The 17529-nt window shown below is 45.4% G+C and overlaps 2 protein-coding genes across 3 annotated transcripts; both read right to left on the bottom strand.

The window, feature by feature from the left end:
* Window positions 1–435: 435 nt before the first annotated feature.
* elmod3 (ELMO/CED-12 domain containing 3) lies at window positions 436–10982 on the bottom strand. Its single transcript, XM_076730633.1, has 13 exons — window positions 10897–10982; window positions 9143–9938; window positions 8108–8179; window positions 7930–8004; window positions 7770–7839; window positions 7374–7436; window positions 7175–7263; window positions 6405–6528; window positions 6187–6309; window positions 5812–5942; window positions 5453–5529; window positions 5217–5344; window positions 436–4260 (listed from the first exon to the last, which is right to left on the bottom strand). Exons 2-13 carry the CDS (start codon window positions 9242–9244, stop codon window positions 4010–4012), a joined length of 1305 nt encoding a protein of 434 aa, XP_076586748.1. The 5' UTR covers window positions 9245–9938; window positions 10897–10982; the 3' UTR covers window positions 436–4009.
* A 2131-nt stretch (window positions 10983–13113) lies between these two features.
* Window positions 13114–15339, bottom strand: star (steroidogenic acute regulatory protein). Of its 2 annotated transcripts, XM_076731004.1 has the most exons (7): window positions 15232–15339; window positions 14911–15018; window positions 14615–14745; window positions 14295–14453; window positions 14017–14201; window positions 13733–13826; window positions 13114–13653 (listed from the first exon to the last, which is right to left on the bottom strand). In XM_076731004.1, the coding sequence occupies exons 1-7, from the start codon at window positions 15293–15295 to the stop codon at window positions 13534–13536; spliced, it is 861 nt and encodes a 286-aa protein (XP_076587119.1). In that variant the 5' UTR covers window positions 15296–15339; the 3' UTR covers window positions 13114–13533. The 2 variants fall into 2 exon arrangements, with proteins under 2 accessions (XP_076587119.1, XP_076587117.1); XM_076731002.1 differs by having other exon boundaries at window positions 13114–13826.
* Window positions 15340–17529: the final 2190 nt, after the last annotated feature.

Below are 17529 nucleotides of genomic sequence, written 5' to 3'. Positions count from 1 at the left end.
CCAAACTGCAGCAAATCTACACTTTTTTTTTTTTTTTTTTTTTTACTACTCAGAAATGTCAGTATGCTTTGTTGATGAAAGAAAATATATCTGCAACAATTCTGATCAACAGTTTAGTTGATTAATCAAGCAGAAATGGAAAATAAGTGCTGGTTTCAGCTTCTCAAATGTCAAAATCTGCTGCTTTTTTCTCTGGATGTGACTGAGCTTTCAGTGTGAATGAATCATTTTAATGAAGAAACAATCAACACGAACAGTCGGAAGAAATCAAATCTTTGGAAAATCCTTTTGCTTCCTCTTTGGAAAGTTTAACTGGCAGTGACGTGATGGAGTCGCAGCTTGATTGACGTCCAGCGGCACAATGTTTGCATCATTTCCTGAAAGTGGGAAAATGTACATACAGTGTGTGATGAGTGAGTCCACAGAGAAAATCCATCGTTTTTAAACAGCATTTATTTAGCTTTCTCCATACAATACATTTAATGTACAACAGCACATACTGTATTCTGAAATAACTCTCAGTATAAAATAGGGCTTCTACAATCAAGGTACAGTCATAAAATGCTCTGAGGGACGTGACGACGACGGCAACAGTAAAACACCTTCATATAAAGCGCAGGACCTCGAGAGGAGTGATTGTATTTGCCGAGCTGCTGCTGCACGAAGCAGAACTTCACACCGCACCTCTCAGAGCATCCGACATCCTGCAAGAACCCGTTTTTTTTCTCTTGGTTCTGGTTTCACAACTGAGGAGATTCCAAACGATGATCAACGCATAAGAATATGATCTATTACAACGGCTGAAAATATAACTTTTGGTAACATGAGAGGATAAATCAGGCCTTGTTTGGATACTGAATATATACCAAGGTCAAAGCATACACCGTGTTATGACTGCTAATCAAGCCTCTATCTTTACAATCATATACTGAACTGTTGGTTTGTGACTGCAGCTGTAAAGACTGGATTGTTTCGGAGTGTTTTCTGGACATCAAACACTTAAACACGGCAAAAGTATACTGTACTATCACTGAAGCCACGAGAAAACCAGCTTATTCCAAACATGGTAAACATCAGCCAATCATAGGTCGTTTTAAAAAAGGACTTTTCGTCTGCAGATGTGCATCAGAGCGCGTGTGGGCCTATATAGTGTCTATAAATGTGTCTTTAAATAGAATACACGTAACATTGACCAGCTGTTGTGTTAGTTTGCTATTACGTAGTGCTTTAGGTGTTGAATATACATTATATAACATGTCCAATTGGTATGAGAGAAGGCCTAGGTACAAGGAAACGTAAAAAGAGTCTGACTGAGAGGCCAAACAAACATCAGGAGAGAGAAAGGAGAGATTTGTCTCAAGTCTTGAGGTAAGCAATGTGTTTCAGTATAATGCCCTACAGACAATCATACAGTTACAATCATTAATTCTCTATATACAAACTTCCTGATTTACATACACTGTACTGCTCCTCAGTTTAAAATTCAATAAAACTAGATGTGAGATCATATCCGTGGTGCAATTTTTGGAGCGAGGAAGGGAATCGGACTCCGCTGTGTCATGAGGTGGGCGACGATGAACGTTATGGCTATTGAAGATGGCCTGTTTCCTCTTGCATACGTCACACATACTATCAAATATCTACAACAGTGCAAATTGTCCCGCTCAATCAAAACACTCGCAAACAATTGGCTAAACCACGAGATGGCGGAGAGCAACCAGCCGAGCAGATGTCGACGTAGAAAATTTACATGCCTGCGTGTCTGTATGTGTACATCTACTGAGCCTGCGTGTTCTGGGGGTCAACTCTGTTTACTGTGACATGAATGGAGGAAGTCTACGGTGGCACGGTGGCTCAAATGAAAGAAAAGAAAAACAAGGATGCGAGGAGAGGCCCGAGCAGCACTCCGCCCCGCATGGCTCCACTGGATGTAGGCACCGTTTCTACTGTTACCTTCTTAGAAGACAAGGTCGAGCTCGATAACGTGTCAAGTCTGTCCCACATCTCTGCCAAACGTACGCTGCGCCACCTTAACGTGTGTCCACTGAAGGAGACTTAATGCAAATACAAAATAAATGTGCTATAGTAGTAACAGTTTGCGCACTCATCGACACTACGGACTGTAACTGAGACATGACATCAACAAGCTTTACGAAGAGGAGGAGGCTATAGGATGCTACAGTACTAGTGCTACCTGAACATGCTACAGATTGAGACTACGACGATGGGAGACTGTTTCACATTAGCACAAAGCAGGAACCAGCTTTGCTGAGGAGCTCTACCCATTCCAGGCCACAGAGCCGCCGAAACCAGCTGCGTCCAGAACCGAACGTGTGGTTTGGTTTCTAAAAAAGCAAAGCGAAGAGTGTGTTCTCTCGGGATCGATCCCGTCCCCGGAAATGTGATGTACCATTTTTAAAATGACAAAAGTACCGTCTTTGCAGCTTGATGGATCAAGTACTTAGTAAAGCTGGCTTATTGTGTGCAGAGGAAAGCACCCCATCTGTAGTCAGTTCCTGTCATACGACACACACACACACACACACACACAAACACATTCGCTTGCACAAGCGCACAAACCCTGAAGTTAGGAACGATTTCTATCGTCACACAGCACTATCGTTTTGATTATCATTGAGTAAGAGCTGGGATTGCATACTGTACCATACATCTCCGAGGAGAGGCACCCTTCATCAATATCAGCTCATTCATTTCATTACACACACACACACACACACACACACACACACACACGCACGCACACACACACACACACACACACACACAGGAATAAATTCTGAACTGGTCAAAAAAAAGTACAATCACATGCTTTGTAACGGAATGTAGAGAAAGCTCAACCAGACCTTCCACCTGGCCACACACACACACACACACACACTCTGTCAGGAGGTGTCTCCTCGGCTTTGACCGTCAGAGGGTCTTCAGATGTTCTGGTGGATTTTCACCACGTTAAAACTCCTCCTCACGGTCACTCAGCCATCAGTTTATAACAAAGATCTGAAGTGCTTTGATACATAACTGTAAAGTCATGACAGCTGTCCTTTCAAAAAGGACTAAAATAGTTTGTTTTTATATTATTTTAAAATATATCCCCCGTATTAAGTGGGAGCTCTGGACCTAGTCTATCAGACCTCTGGCAGAAGACACCATGAGTACACCAACAACTGGCTAAGCCTCCACACATCTGGACTCAGCATCCATCCTTTCACGTGACGTCTACACAAGTCTACCGTGTACGATGTTTAAGAACAGCCTCTGCGAACTTTCTGCATCCTGCTCAACACCCAGGTTTTCAATCCGCCGCTGAGAGAAACCTGCTTCTGTTTGCTCTGCAGCAGAATCCGATTCATTTCTCTCTGATCAACGTGAAGTTAGCAGAGCGTTCAACAGCACGCCCGCTGACGCTGCCCTGAGCCTGCGCTGTCAGCCTGGCTGCGTGCCCGTGTGGCGAAGCTGCATCCCGGAGCGAGAGAGACCGCCGGGCCGTGCCGTGCTCCCCCCCCCCGCAACGCTTCCATACCCTGACAGAGGCGTGTGCAGCGTCTGGACGTCTGTGCAGGTAGAGTTCAACCACAAGAATTTGGCAGCTATCGATTTGGCTACTAAATCCACAGAAAGGTGCAAACATTCACTTTCTTGTTGTTTTTGTGACATCTTGTGTTTCTGACCTGCATCAGCTCTTTATATTTGACTGTTCTATGTTCTCTGTTTTAAAAAAAATAAATTAATCATTTATAAAAAAAAAAAAAAGAAAAAGAAAAAAAACCAAACATAACTCTGAAAGACCCCCCAAGCTTAATCTGATCAAAGTGCAGCACCCCAGCATCAGTGGAAGGAGTGGAAGTGTTAGAATGGGTTCAGATAGCAGGTCCTAGATCAGGGTCTGGTGGGGTTCTAGCTCTCTGAGAGTAAGCCACTCACACATACTCACAAACAGGACCGTGACGCGCACACGCACACACATACACGCACACACACAGAGTCTAGCTTAGATGAGTCTGGCCTCCCCCTCCATGTCTGGCGGTAGATCACACACTCCCGTGAAGTGCATCTCCTTTCCCTTGCCTCCCTGTCCCGTCCCGGCTCTGGCCCCTCGTTCCCCCAGGCTGGGAGAGGGCTGTTGGGCCTGAGGGTCTGGCGACGTCCCACGGGGGATTCCACCTGCCCGCCTCTCTTTCAGGAAGACCTCTAGTCGGCGCAGCATCTGCTTGGGGTTCTTTTTGGCAAACAGCTCCACTTCTGATGGGTCAGAAAACACAGAGACTGAGGGACTCACGCCGAGACGACAATCTGTGTTTCTGCAGTCTGAGTGTTGAGTTCAACGCATTAACCTGCGACTCGGGATGTAAAGGAGGAGCTCCACATTTGTTGCTTAGTGTTAAATGAGAATGGACACATATCTGTCTATTAAATATGCCAAAGCCAGCAGCCGGTTAGCTTAGCTTAGCACAAAGACTGGAAATGGGAGGAAACAGCTATTTGGTAACAGAATCCACCTATCAGCACCTCCACAGCCAATGAACGGCCATGTCACATCTCGTCTGTTAATCAGAACAGAAGCAGAAATATAAAACAGTGACAGATTGTGTTCAGGACTCTCTGTCGCTTTCACACTTCAGTTTTTGTTGCTTTTTTCGGCAGACTTTGTCACTTTTGGACAGAGCCATGCTAACAGTCTCCAGTCTTTGCGCTAAGCTAAGCTAACCAGGTGCTAGCTGTAGGTTTGCATTTAACAGACAGACCTGAAAGTGGTATCCATGCTCTCATCTAAATTTTCAAAACCTGGCGTCCACGTGACTGCTGACACATTGGTCGGACATTCTGTTGCGTTAAGCTAATAGTGGCTAATTCAGACTCAACCTGCTTGCCTCAAACAGAGATGAGGAGCTGACTGCACAGGTCTGGTAAACTCACTTCTTTCTAACTCCTCGCTGACATTTCATTTTCTCTCGATCTCGCTCCCTTGAGTCACTTTATGAGATTCCAGGAAGCTCCCTCTGGAGCCACAAAGGCTTTCAATGACTTTTTCACATATGTGGCAGTACTCCCCAAGACCTGTAAACACACTCTGATGTGTAAAATTGGTTTCCCTTGACTGATGCATTATCATATAAAAATATTGGTATAAACTCGCAACACGCTGACCTCCTCTATCTTCATCTCCAATGAATGAACAAGCCTGATTGGTTCTTTACCTTTTAGTACAAAGCCAGAGTCAGCAATGGTCTTCTGTTGGGTCTTCCACAGTTGGTACAGGTGCAGGTACGTGGCAACGTAGAACTCATTCAGCACACCAACCACTTGCTGGCGACGATTGCACTCCCTGGTATGAAGAGGAAGAGGAGCGCTGGTGTGAAGAGATACAGTGACAGACAGCCACACTGACACTACAGAGGACGCAGCAGACAAAAGACTGAGGCCGCTGACTCACTTGGACAGGGCTTCCTCTCTGAGCACTTGCAGAGCGATGCGGGTCATGTTGATTGACATCACACTGAATGGAAAGTTCTACAGCAGAGAAAACACACCAGGAAATTCAGGTCCACAAGGAACACAAGGGCTGCGAGCGCGAGTCCTGAGACGAGCTCGTCCTGTAGCAAACTTTACTGATCCCCGAGGGGAAATTCTCTTTTGCGCTCTGCAGGGAGGGCAAAGGTCAGGGCAGCACGCCTGCCATGGGAGAAGTCTCAGTGCCTCTCTGGAGGATTAGTGAAACCTGACTCCTGAATCAGTTGTCAAAAATGAACATAAAGCAGACCTCCAGTCATAAACACATCTGCCTGCTGATACCTGTGTCGGGTGCTGCGATAACTTGTAGATGTCTCTAGCCAGTGGTAGAGTCTCTGGGTCCATCACAAAGTAGAGAGTGTGCATCAGTCCCAGGAAACCGGTGCCACGTAGGTCAGTGGCTGGGTCTGTACCTGCAGAGCACAACACATCTTAGTGCTTCCTGTTTGGTGTGAACACTGTGGAGAATTTTGGATGCAGACTTTCTTTTCTGAAAGAACGTCTTACTCTGTCACACAGATGCTTCAGACCTATTTCCTTCAAAGCCATTACTTTACGAAATTAAGGAGCTATAGTTCACTAGCACAATGATTTTAATAAGAACATCCCAGGACTGAGCCTTCGTATTTATAGCGAAGGAGCGTAAAGGTGTCTTACCCTGAAAGCCGATGTTTTCCCAGTGGGCCCCGTAGCGAGGACAGTCCAGCCTGCTGCCAATCAGCCTCTTATAGATGGTCTGGAGGACACGCATGTGGACTGTTTGGCTGTTGTCCACATGGCCTGCAGAAAACACACACAGTGGTTTAGTGAACACTCATGAGGGTTACACCGGGTGGGACGATCACAAAAAACCGGCCCAGCAAACACACACTCACACTGTGCGATGGCAAAGACCAGATCCCTCTCCTCCAGGAGCTCCCTGTGCAGCCGCGGAGGTCCGAAGAGGAAGTGTGTGATCGCGGCCAGACCTGTCCTGCGAATGGTTGGCTGGATGTTCTTCTACAGGTGGGGGTGGGGACAAAAACACAATCTCACTTTAAAAATGATAGTTATTAGCATTTATTGCTAAAATTCTTCAGCATTATTTGAATATTTTTATCACAATGAGAAGGCAGGACTGATAATTCTATGACGCTCTTTCACCATATTTACACGTCGTTGTTGAAGGATGCTAAGTTTGTCTCTTCTCACTCACATACTTTAAATTCTGTTTTCACATCACAGACGAGTAACACATCTCTTTTTTTGAGACGGGCCTTTATTTCAAATTTCCGTGGTTTCTGCTTTGCTCCTCTTTGCTGCGATGATTTGCTGGTGCTGGAGTCTGCTCTCAATCCAAACTTCCTCCATCCGTTTCAAAATAAAATGTTCCCCTCTCATCCCCGGGGAGCTTTTACGGTGAAATCATCAAACTCAGAGTTTAAGTATAGCATGACGATATTGTTTCACTGATGCTGTGGAAATGGACAGTTTGATGAATTTACCATATGAGCCATTAAAGTGTAGGTAGATTTGTTTCCCAGCCTTTATTTTGGACGAGCCTTTCTCTATCCCAACAAACAGCTCCCCCTGCTATCATTTCGGGTTGGCCATTATTAAAATATCAGCTTTTATTGGAGACGTTTTGGTGGGCAGCATTCCTTACCAGCAAGTCCCCGAGGTCTGTGGTCTGGAAGTACTGCAGGGCTTCATTGAAGGAGATGATCGGGGTCGGGTTGGAGTCCTCAGTGAGAGCTGGCGGATATCAGGAAAAATGTATTCGTTTGGAATAATGACTTAAAAATAAATCGAGAAAGTCATCGTTATCTTGATGTAAACAGGTGAAACAGTGAGAAGCATCTGACCTGGTTGGACGTTCTCCAGAGCCTCCCACTCCTGTCTGGCCTTCTCCAACTCCACATTTTCTTCTGTAGAGACAATTTACAAAATAAGGTGAGAAAACAAACGAACAGGCCCAACACACTTTGCCAGAAGCCCTGACAGAGGGCGAGCATCTACTCGGCCTATGTGCTGTGGTGCAAAGGCCGACAGTGTTCATTCTCAGTAATAAATGCTTCCTGCCAGATATGCATCACTCAGACTGCCGGTGAGACCCTGTGCTTCTTCAGAGCAGCCAATCTGCTCTCCTGAGGGAGGTTTTACCTGCAACAGCTGCCTGGTATCTAGGATACACTCACAAATTCCTGAGGGAAGAGGATGTGAGACAAAAGAGAGGTCATGTGAGAGTATGAGCGTGTTACCTGCAGGCTTCGGCTGGTCCCCTCCAGCTGCCAGGGTCTGCAGAAGACCGTTCTGCTTCAGCACTGAAATCTGGATAATCATCAAATAATGGATTAGCGTACATTCATTCAAGCAGGGCCTTTTGGTTGAAGTGAGACACTAAGAATAAAACGTAATTACCGGCAGGGATCTGAGTGGTGCGCTGCCGTTGGTGTGGTCTTTGACATTATGAGTCATTATCAGTCCGTTCATGACCTGAGAAGACAAGTTTAAAAAAAAGGGCAATTTCTAAATAAAAGACTTGCTAAGAGAAACAAATTACAGCAGCTCAAGGAGAAGTGATTTAAGCCGTACTCACAGGCTTATGATTGGAGTGTCCATTGGTGATTTCCTCTAATGGTTTACATTCACGGGACAAACCATTCAGGGCCTAACAGGACGGCAGCAGCACAGAGCAGATGCTTCAGACATGTTCACAATGCAAAAACAGTGCAGCTCTCACTGCTTTTAAGACGGCTAATTCATTATCACTGCACGCTTCATCACGCTCCGATGCTTTGGTAAATCTGCCATCCTTGAAATCTAAAACTGACTAGTGAAAAATATGACGCAGATTCCAAAAAGTTAGGACAAAAGAGGCGTTTTTGTTGATGAGGTAAACATTTACTACATTGTCCTTGTGCTGTTTTCAGTTGAGCGTATGTCAAAAGGGATTAGCAAACGATCTCAGTGTTTTATTTATGTTTTACACAGCGTCCAAACTTTTTTTTGGAATTGGGGTTGTATGAAGTTCAACAAGCCAAATACAATCTCAGACATGTCTCAGGAGTTGTAAACACTTCTTACTCATGAAGAATTAGGTAATTTAAGGGTGCACTTCCTTTGAGGATAACTGTCTCTGTCCTGTTGGGTTGCGTCCAGCGAGGCAGGGGACATACTTATCCGACTGTTTACAAAAGAAGCAATGCACAAGGCTAGAGGCCAGGGAGCAAGAAGCAATGTTACGGCTAGAAAACCAAGCTGGGGATAAGGGAAATGCCCTGTCAGCTGCCGCCATGCCAGCATGCCAAGCGAGCCAGACCAGAGATTACAGCTAAAGCAGAGGGAGAACTGTTGACCTTCGGTTAAGTTAAACACATGTGACAGAACTGCTTAAACAAATGAGCTCTTAATTGTTTAACATTATACAACAGCGTGGAAGAGGACGGGAACACTTATCTCAGAGGGTGAAAACATCAACAGGGCAACAGCGGAAAGGCAATACTTCCATTTTGTTGCCAAACAAAGCAGGTGTAGCTTTCTGCTTTAATGGCGTTAAGTTGCTGTGAAGCCAAACACTGGAAGGCGATTAAACGTTTAAAATCTTAAAGGGCCAAAGGTGAAATAATATTACCTCAGTGTGGGATGTGACATCAGTGTCTTCTTCCATTGCATATGAGTGAGTTGGCTGGCGAGCGTGTTCCTGATCCTGGCCTCTAAAGGCTTCTGAGGTCATGGACTGAGATGGGCTGAGGAGCTGATGCAAGGACCACCATGGTTTCTGTAGTGCACATTTGTCGTGACGGCAAGTATCTATGATTTCCTCCTTTTCTCCTCATATAAACAGAGAACTCAGTGTCCACAGTCACCAGTCTGATTTCATGAAGTGTCACTGGCAACAGAAATCCGTGTTGTGCACATCATATCCTCTTTGTCGGTGTACTAGCGACGGTGGTGTTTTATTAGCTACTCCAAAGTCTAGCCTTGAGTGTGCACACTGAGAGGAATGTGCAGGTATCAGTCTACAAGAGCTGACAGGAGGAAATGGCTATCCATCAATACACAAGTTTCCTGGAAACCTGCCTCCTTCCTCTCCTCCACAGATCTGCTTGGCCAGTGGGTTCACTCCTCAGCCCCATCAGAGGTGCACACAAGCTGGATGATGACATTGCTTTTCAGGGCTGGGCTCTCCTTGTCCGAGACGCTTCATCACTTTGGCACCGAAGACAAAGCCAGCACGCACCTCGAGGCGCCACAACGGTTGTAGCTGAATTTATTTGCACCACAGCTGTGTTATGTCTTCAGCCTCACGTGAAACAGCAGCACATGTCCAGAATAAGCAGTGCAGGTGTCCAGAGAGATGTGGGTCATGGATGGAGCTCCTGTCTGGTCCTGAGGAGGGGCTGTCATAGGTACACAATGTCTGAAAACTACAACAAAAACAACAGTTAATACATGTCTGTCAATGAGCAACTCACAAATCAAATATTACTCACATGATGATGCATACAGCTTCAAAAATGCGGAGTAGTTTTTAAGGAAAAAAGTCAAAATTCTCTGATTCCAGCTTCTTAAATGTTAATACTTCTTGTTCTTTACTCCTAATAATCATTAGTTGCAGCCTTACTTTGTGTGCTATTCTTTGGCAGAGCAAGCTGAATTTAGTGATGTAAAATTAAGATTTACTCAAATACGGTGATTTGAGATAATACTTTACTTAAGTCCTGCTATTTTATACTTCTACTGAACTACAATTCAGTAGTTTTACTCAAAAAAAAGTATGTGAATACCAGCTCTACCACTGTCTGAATCTCAGGAAGATAATAAAAACACTAGAAATCCGTTACACTTCAACATTAAAATCAAAGTATAATCACAGTATCATGAGAAAAATGCCCAAACTTGTCGCATGAGTGCATCTTTTCCCTCTGACAGTTGTCTGCTGTCAGCGCCGCTCTGACAGCGGCGGCTAACGTCAGCTAGCCAACATTATCTGTAGCAACCAACATGCTAGCAATATGTCAGCTAGCAACCCCGCAGGCACAAAGACGCAGCTACGGCTTCTTCTCACACCGACAACGCAACGCCTCAACACACCGCATGCAAACCGGCCAAAATTGACCGCAAACGGCTGAACGATTTCAGTTAGGAATATCAAGCGCGGTGAAGTAGTTGAGACCTAACACAAGAAAAGCCAGCTGTCAGGCTAACTAACGGGCTAGCTGTAGCTCTATTGAACTGTAACGGGGATGGAGTCTGTGCCCAAATCCGACACCGCCGCACGGATTAATCTGCTTTAGTCGTCAAGGTTTATTATAAACGCTTCAAAACACTGCGTGCTGTGGCCTGTCCGACTATATTATGCAATATGAAGCATTTCAAAAGTACCTCAGTTTCTGACTTTCTCCCTCCAATCTCAGCTTCCCTTCCCCCGTCCAGTGGCCACGGTAATTTCAAGTGCATCTTGGGAATTGTGGTTTCCTGTGTCGGACTCTCGCTTCATTACGTCATCGCTCTCTCTCTCACAGAGCAGGGAGCCTGTGACCTCCTTTTCTACCTCCCATCAGCACAGATACTCTTCTGAATACAGAAAAAATCAATTTTCTCTGAGCCAAATTATCATTCTAATAATTAGTGTGTTAATTATGAAAAAGGCTGCAATATGAAGAGTTGATAGCGTTTGGTGTTCCTTATGAGAATTAGCCTTCATTCTGTCCCTGACAGAAACAAAAGCTGATGTTTGGAGTTTCAATCAAGGACACCTGGATGGACTTTAGATGAAGAAAATAAAAATAAAAGATGTAATCAAGGCTGTCATCAGAGCGAGGGATTCAGCCCGACTGACAGACAGCTTGTTTAGTCTTTTTCCGGCCTGATTACACAACTTATCTGCACTAGATAAATTTCCTTTTCCTTCCTCAGAATTTCTTTCATTAAACAAATTTTGGAAGAAGATCTCCGAGTGGCTGCAGCTCTCCTCGCATCTGCTCATGTTCACATTTTGAGGCATTTGGAGCAGATGTCAGTTATTACCCCTCTGGAACATTCTTCCAAGGAAAGAAATGTTTGTTTTGCATCACACGAGGCAGCGCTTGGAACTGTTCTGCTGAGGTTTGTTTTATTTAGAGTAAACTGGAGTCAGACTCGACCGGCCGCTCGTCTGAGGCCTAAATTCTCCAAAAAGTCGATGGAAAAAGTGAAGAACAGCTTCCACGGTTCACAGGTTACACTCAGCTCCCTTCCCATGTCACATCAGAAACATCCCTCAGGCCTTTTCGGTCATAATAACATAATGCTGAAGTCGTGCCGATGAGCATCTTGCAGCCAGCTTAATCATGTGAGACAGAGAGAGAATCCTGGCCCCTGCCGCCTGCACTACATCCAAGAAAATGAGCTGTTACAAAACATTTTGGATCGATTGAAACTACACAAAATAGGAAAAATGTTACACAACTGGCAATAATGGAGGACAGATTTCCTGTTTGGGATGAAATCCACCGTTACTTGATCTCGGGGAATGTGGTGCTGGCTCACGGCGAGCCGCTCGCTGCTGGGCCCCTCACACATCTGAACGGCCAAACACCTGCTCGTCCTGGCAAACCGTCGGTCTGAAGGCTCATCAGGAAAGAGGAGGACATTTTTCATGAGCTGCATATTTCATGGTTTAAAAGAGAAGCTTTAAATTCATCCGTCTCCTCACTGTCAAAGAGGGATGATGGTGCAGTTTGAGGAGTTTCCGAGATGAGTTTTGGGTTTTCTGCTCAGTGTGACTGAGTATGTGTGGACTTGAGCCACACGACTCGCAGAGTTGAGGGCTGGAGACTTGCTTGACTAACGCTGATAAAAGACGTTTGCATTTTCTAAGATATTTAGAAGTCACATTATGTTTGTAAAACACGATTGGCTGATTTCTACTGCAAAGTGTGCAAACCTGGCAACCTGCTAGACCCAGCAGAGGCCAAAGAAATGATGTCGATGACGGCAGAAATCAGTGACCTGACTGCCACGACTTCATCCATCGCTACAAAACCCACAAGGAAACGTGTGAATGTGTCTTCTCAGCTAACTTTGGCTGCTTGAACATCATGAATTCAAGCTATGTTAGACTTAGTGTTAAAAGACCACCAGGGGACTGATTCAGGGTCATATAACCAAATGGTTATATATATATATATATATGAATTTAACTAAATGGGCACATTACCAGCTAACACAGCTGTGTGCTCATGGTGAAATGCTAACAGGTGCTACAGGAGCCTTGCTACCTCTGCTGTTTTTTTTAATTATGGCTTGTGACCAGCAGGGACTCCACTTCCTTTCTTTTCACCACGGTAAACTCAGACTAGCTCGAGCCTCGGGACTTGCTTGTGATTTGCACATGTGCGACTTATTCCCACCTCTGCTTTTCAGTCTTTGTGTTTTCAGTCGACCGTGATCGTTGAAATGTTTTACGAGCTTTTATTTAGCTTCTCATGCATCAGGAAAAGACAGTGTAATCATTATCCAAACTTCTCCTCTTCCCCAACAACACAATAAAAGCGCGGAGACATAAATATCAGTGACATTACAATGGTTTATTCACTTGGCAGTCGTTGCAGTGTAATCCATAAATCAATAAATAAAACACTGAAATAAAAGTGCAGTTTCACAGCAGGGAGGGGGGCAATAACTGGGGTGTTATCAGGAGGAAACAATGTGCAGCTTGTTAGATGTTTTACTGCTCACAGTGACTAATGTGGATGAATGTGTCAGAAACAATCACAGCACAAAGTGCGTAAGATGCAAAATATCGTGACAGTTTTTACAAAGAAGGACAAGAAAACCCACATTTGCCAACTGAAAACAACGTCTGAGCTCAGATTTTCCAAAGATCTCAGACAAGCATCATCTGAACCACTTGACACTTTGTGGATTTTCATGTTTCTTCAGCAGCTCTAAGCAGATTTCTACGATTTCTTAATGAGCAGGGGTTGCTCTCCTTGCGCTGTTGAGAGCACGCTGCCAAAGCTCGAGAGGCATCATGTGTCAGCAGGCGTGAGCCATCTCCAGAGAAACATTGTTAGCCATCCTTTGCCTGAGGTGGTTGGCAAAGTCCACCTGCGTCTGGGAGAGCACTTTGTTTATGATCGTCTTCGGGATCCAGCCCTGCAGAGGACAGAGACAAAGACAACGTTAGACTCAGGTCAAAGTGGTTCACTGTGGGAAAGACAACGCAGTCATTTACCTTTAGGTCTATATTTAGTAACCAGGTGAACTTTGTCTTATTTGGGTCTTCGGCACAGGGCTTCATAACTATGCAGGTCGGCCCGTTCTCCGCTCTGAAACATGTAGTGATCAGTATATCAGTTTAAATGGCAGAAGGCGTTCCCCTCCATCCACTGCACACACAGTCACTCTGAATCCCTCCGCTGGTCACACTAATGAGCAGCTAGTTAATGGTGAATATGTGTATCTCAATACAAACCCATGCAAGTATCACAACAAGTGAACTGCTTGCCCTTGACTCACCTGACCACGCCCCTCTGCTCAGGCATGTTCGGGTGCCGGGTGGACATTCCAGCCAGGAAGCAGGTGGAGCCCCGGCGCTTGGCACAGCGGACGCTGACGAAGTCCCTCGGCCCCACCACGTTGCCGGGCGTCTCTGCAGACACCTCGTGGGTCACCATTGTTTCGTCGCCGATCTTTTGAAGGATCTGTGGGACAACATTGTGGACGTCTATCAGTGTTCGTGCTTGTTTTTGCGTCTTTCTGAAATGTGAATTTTAGTGGCTGCCTCCCTCTCTTACCTTGACCTGTTTGACGTTAGGGTTCCACTCCCCCATTCGCTCCATATTTCCCACCAGCTCCTCGTAAAGATTGTCAGGATGTTGCTCCAGCATCACTTCCAGCTTGAACACCTTCCCGATGTCGGGCAGCATCTTACTCAGGACTTTGTCTCCGTTTGCCTGAGGAGGGGTTAAACAAGTACTGGAAGTCTTCACATTTGGTAAAATACACAGTGGATGATTTCACATTGTCTCATCAGAGCTGTAAATCATGACAGCCACACCTTTAAACACCTGTCCAGGTGGTAGCCCTATTCTGTGTGTCCTGTCTCCATACTCACAGCCACAGTTTCAATGGTCCAGCCGTCCTGTTCACTGAGGATGCTGATGGCCTTCTGCAGTGCATCCTCGCCTTGTTTCACATAAGACATCTCCTCCTCGCTGTACCTCTCCTCCTCTTTAATCCGGGAACCTACACACAAGAAGCACAGGCAAGTCAGCCAGATCCCTCTACCGTGTTTCTGCAGGTTTAGATGCTGACATATCTGTGTCTCTCTTCACCAAACATAACGTATCCAGTCTGTCATTTTTCTATCTGTGTGGTCTGACACTCAAATGATCACATGCAGCTACTCACTGAGGAGGGAGCTCCGCCGGCGGACCTGGCTGATCCAGTTACTGGGACCTGGACCTGCCAGCCTGTTCAGCTCATGGTGAATGGCCACCATTGCGTTCTTCCTCAAACCTGGGAGATAGAGATAAAAAGCACACAGTTACTGCAATACTAAATGCATTCATACAAATAGAGTACATCAACAGGAAGGAAATAATAAGAAAAGTCGTTCATTGGCTCATCCAGCTGATCTGACTCCACTGACAAAATCGATGCTTTTGAGCAGACAGGTAGAAAATAGGCCAAGAGGCTGAATGCCAGTCTAAACAGGATCCTCTCACTCACCTGTCATGTTCCTCATATGCCGGTAGGAGATGCCAGCACACAGTTTGAAGGTTGCAGGCAGCATTTTGTGTTTTAAGAGAACTGGAGAACTAAAGAAGCGAGTGGATCGCGAAGAAGTGGACGAATGGCTCCAGAGAGTACTCGGATTTCTGTCTGTAGGCTTTTGAAAGTGCTCTATATATAAGAGCGATGCCCACAAGGCCGCAGTGCTATCACCACGTAGATAAACACACACACACACACACACACACACACACACACACACACACACACACACATCACCTCACTGTTCCAGCGACCATGTTGCCAAGGTTGCCTGGCGGACACGACGAGCATGTCTCAGACTCTCACAAACACTGTGTCAGATAACGTCCAGTGCCCAGGCCCACACACACACACACACACACACACACGATCCATCCCATACCAGCGGGTGACATAGGAGAGAGCAGCGTCTCTTCAGTGATGAAGGGAGGTCAGTGGGAGAGACCCTGAGTGACTCATTCATCCCTTCATGGTCCATTACAGCCTAAACTCTGACTGGAATTTGAGGGCAAAAAGTTTCCATTCAGTTTGGCTCCTTTCCTCCCTGTCGTGATTCATATCTTGGTGGGAGCTAGAAGCATATATCTGGTGTCATTAACCCTAATATTCTGTCTGGGGTCCTGAGGATCTAGACCCTCTTTATCAGCTCAAGAAACACACTTAACATCGTTTTATCACCTTAAAACTCAACGATTCCTCCTTATTTCATGAGAATTGCTCAGAAATGTGATTTTGAGCTGACGTCTACTATAAAAATGGAGACATTGCTCCTGGTTGGAGTCTCAGAGACTGTAAAAACACTGTAAATATGATGTATTTTCATAAGATCTATATCAGCTACTGGGACTTTTAGTCCATCTGGATTTCTGTTATTGGAGTTTCATAAGAGTTTGTTCATCACTATGTAGGCTAACATGCTGCGCTTCTCTTTGTCAGTGAATCACTTTTTAGCGAACAAAAGGAATATCTGTTCTTGCATCGCCCACATAAGATATAATACGTGACATATATGGTGTGTTAATGATGTAATTACTACCATGCAGGGTCTGTGGGACCCCAAACATTAAGCTAACGTCAATAGAGCACAGAGGTTAATGTGAATCCAGAATCTGAGTTACAGTAAAATATAACCTTGAGGTTACAGTAATTATACAACGGAGCAGTTTATTGTGAAGGGGCGGGGGGGGGGGGGGGGGGGGGGGGGCACGTTTTGTTCAAGGGCGTTTAGAGTGGAAACATGAGTGTTGACGGATGAAGAATTAAGCTTTTAATTTGAAGTAGAAGAAGTCTTAAATGTTCTATGGTCTATTTTTGTGTTTTCTTATTTACAGAAATGCAGCAGATGACACAGACAACAGGGCAGCGCAGTAAACACGCGCAGTATGATCAGTCAAACTACCCTCCTGAAGATTAAACTACTCAGCGAGGGTTTCATATTGTTCAAAATCAGCCCTGTCAGCTTTTCCGAGGCGGTTTGACTTGTCAGACACATTTCATAATACCAGCATCGAGCACCAGCCTCATGACTCTGCCTGGGCTTTCCTGTCAGTGAGATTGAATCACACTCTGGAAGTTTTTCCAGGAGGCGAGCGGCACACCACGCTCTGTTAATAACATGTTTTATCAAGCCGCTCACATGTTTTGACAACCTTGCTTACTCTGTCCAAGCAAAATCCAAACTATCTAACAGCAATATTGCCTCAGCGAGCTGCACGTCAGACGCGCGCTCAGAGTCAACAATGCACATGACCACAGGAATGGAAACCTGTCAGGAGAGCAGCAGGCCATCTGATTAGCAAACAGGAATGTCCTCAGAGAAAACAGGAACAGATTAATAAATCCCAAAGGCCGACTGAAGTCGCCTTAACCTGCAACCTCGCGTCCCTCTGGCTGCACGGCAGGAATTCTCCACCAGTCCCTCACCTCTCTGCAGGGTGAGTCCTCTCATTTAACACGGGAACACAGAGGCCTAGAACCAGCAGAGCCGTCACTCATCCGCCCTGGATGGATCAGGCATCCATGTGTACTGGTACTTGTACTGTAAAGCTCTATTTTTCTCATGAATCAGAAGCCAAAGTGGGTCATGTGTCCTGTCCTTTCATCTGCCATATGATGGGCTTTCAAAGGGGTCATGGCTCATATCTGCAACCTCTTAATGATGACTGTTTTTAGATGCATGGTGCTCGAGGTCATGCAAAGATATCCTCTTCTTGCACTAGCTGTGCAGTTTTTCGCTCAATAAATTTACCTGAA

The sequence above is a fragment of the Chaetodon auriga genome, chromosome 5, assembly GCF_051107435.1.
Source record: "Chaetodon auriga isolate fChaAug3 chromosome 5, fChaAug3.hap1, whole genome shotgun sequence".
Taxonomy (NCBI): domain Eukaryota; kingdom Metazoa; phylum Chordata; class Actinopteri; order Chaetodontiformes; family Chaetodontidae; genus Chaetodon; species Chaetodon auriga.
Note: the sequence above shows the minus strand (reverse complement) of the source record. Positions and strands in the feature narration are given on the sequence as shown.

Bases quoted from the DNA above. Each gene is read 5' to 3' on its own strand.
- star (XM_076731002.1), bottom strand. From the start codon at position 15,295: ATGCTGCCTGCAACCTTCAAACTGTGTGCTGGCATCTCCTACCGGCAT. The intron at 15,019-15,231 runs GTGAGTGAGAGG...TCTATCTCCCAG, and splicing joins GCATATGAGGAACATGACAG to GTTTGAGGAAGAACGCAATG. The intron at 14,454-14,614 runs GTGAGTATGGAG...ACCCCTCCTCAG, and splicing joins GGACCATTGAAACTGTGGCT to GCAAACGGAGACAAAGTCCT.
- elmod3 (XM_076730633.1), bottom strand. From the start codon at position 9,244: ATGACCTCAGAAGCCTTTAGAGGCCAGGATCAGGAACACGCTCGCCAG. The intron at 8,180-9,142 runs GTAATATTATTT...CCGTCCTGTTAG, and splicing joins ATGTCACATCCCACACTGAG to GCCCTGAATGGTTTGTCCCG. The intron at 5,345-5,452 runs GTGAGTCAGCGG...TCTTCATACCAG, and splicing joins AGAGAGGAAGCCCTGTCCAA to GGAGTGCAATCGTCGCCAGC.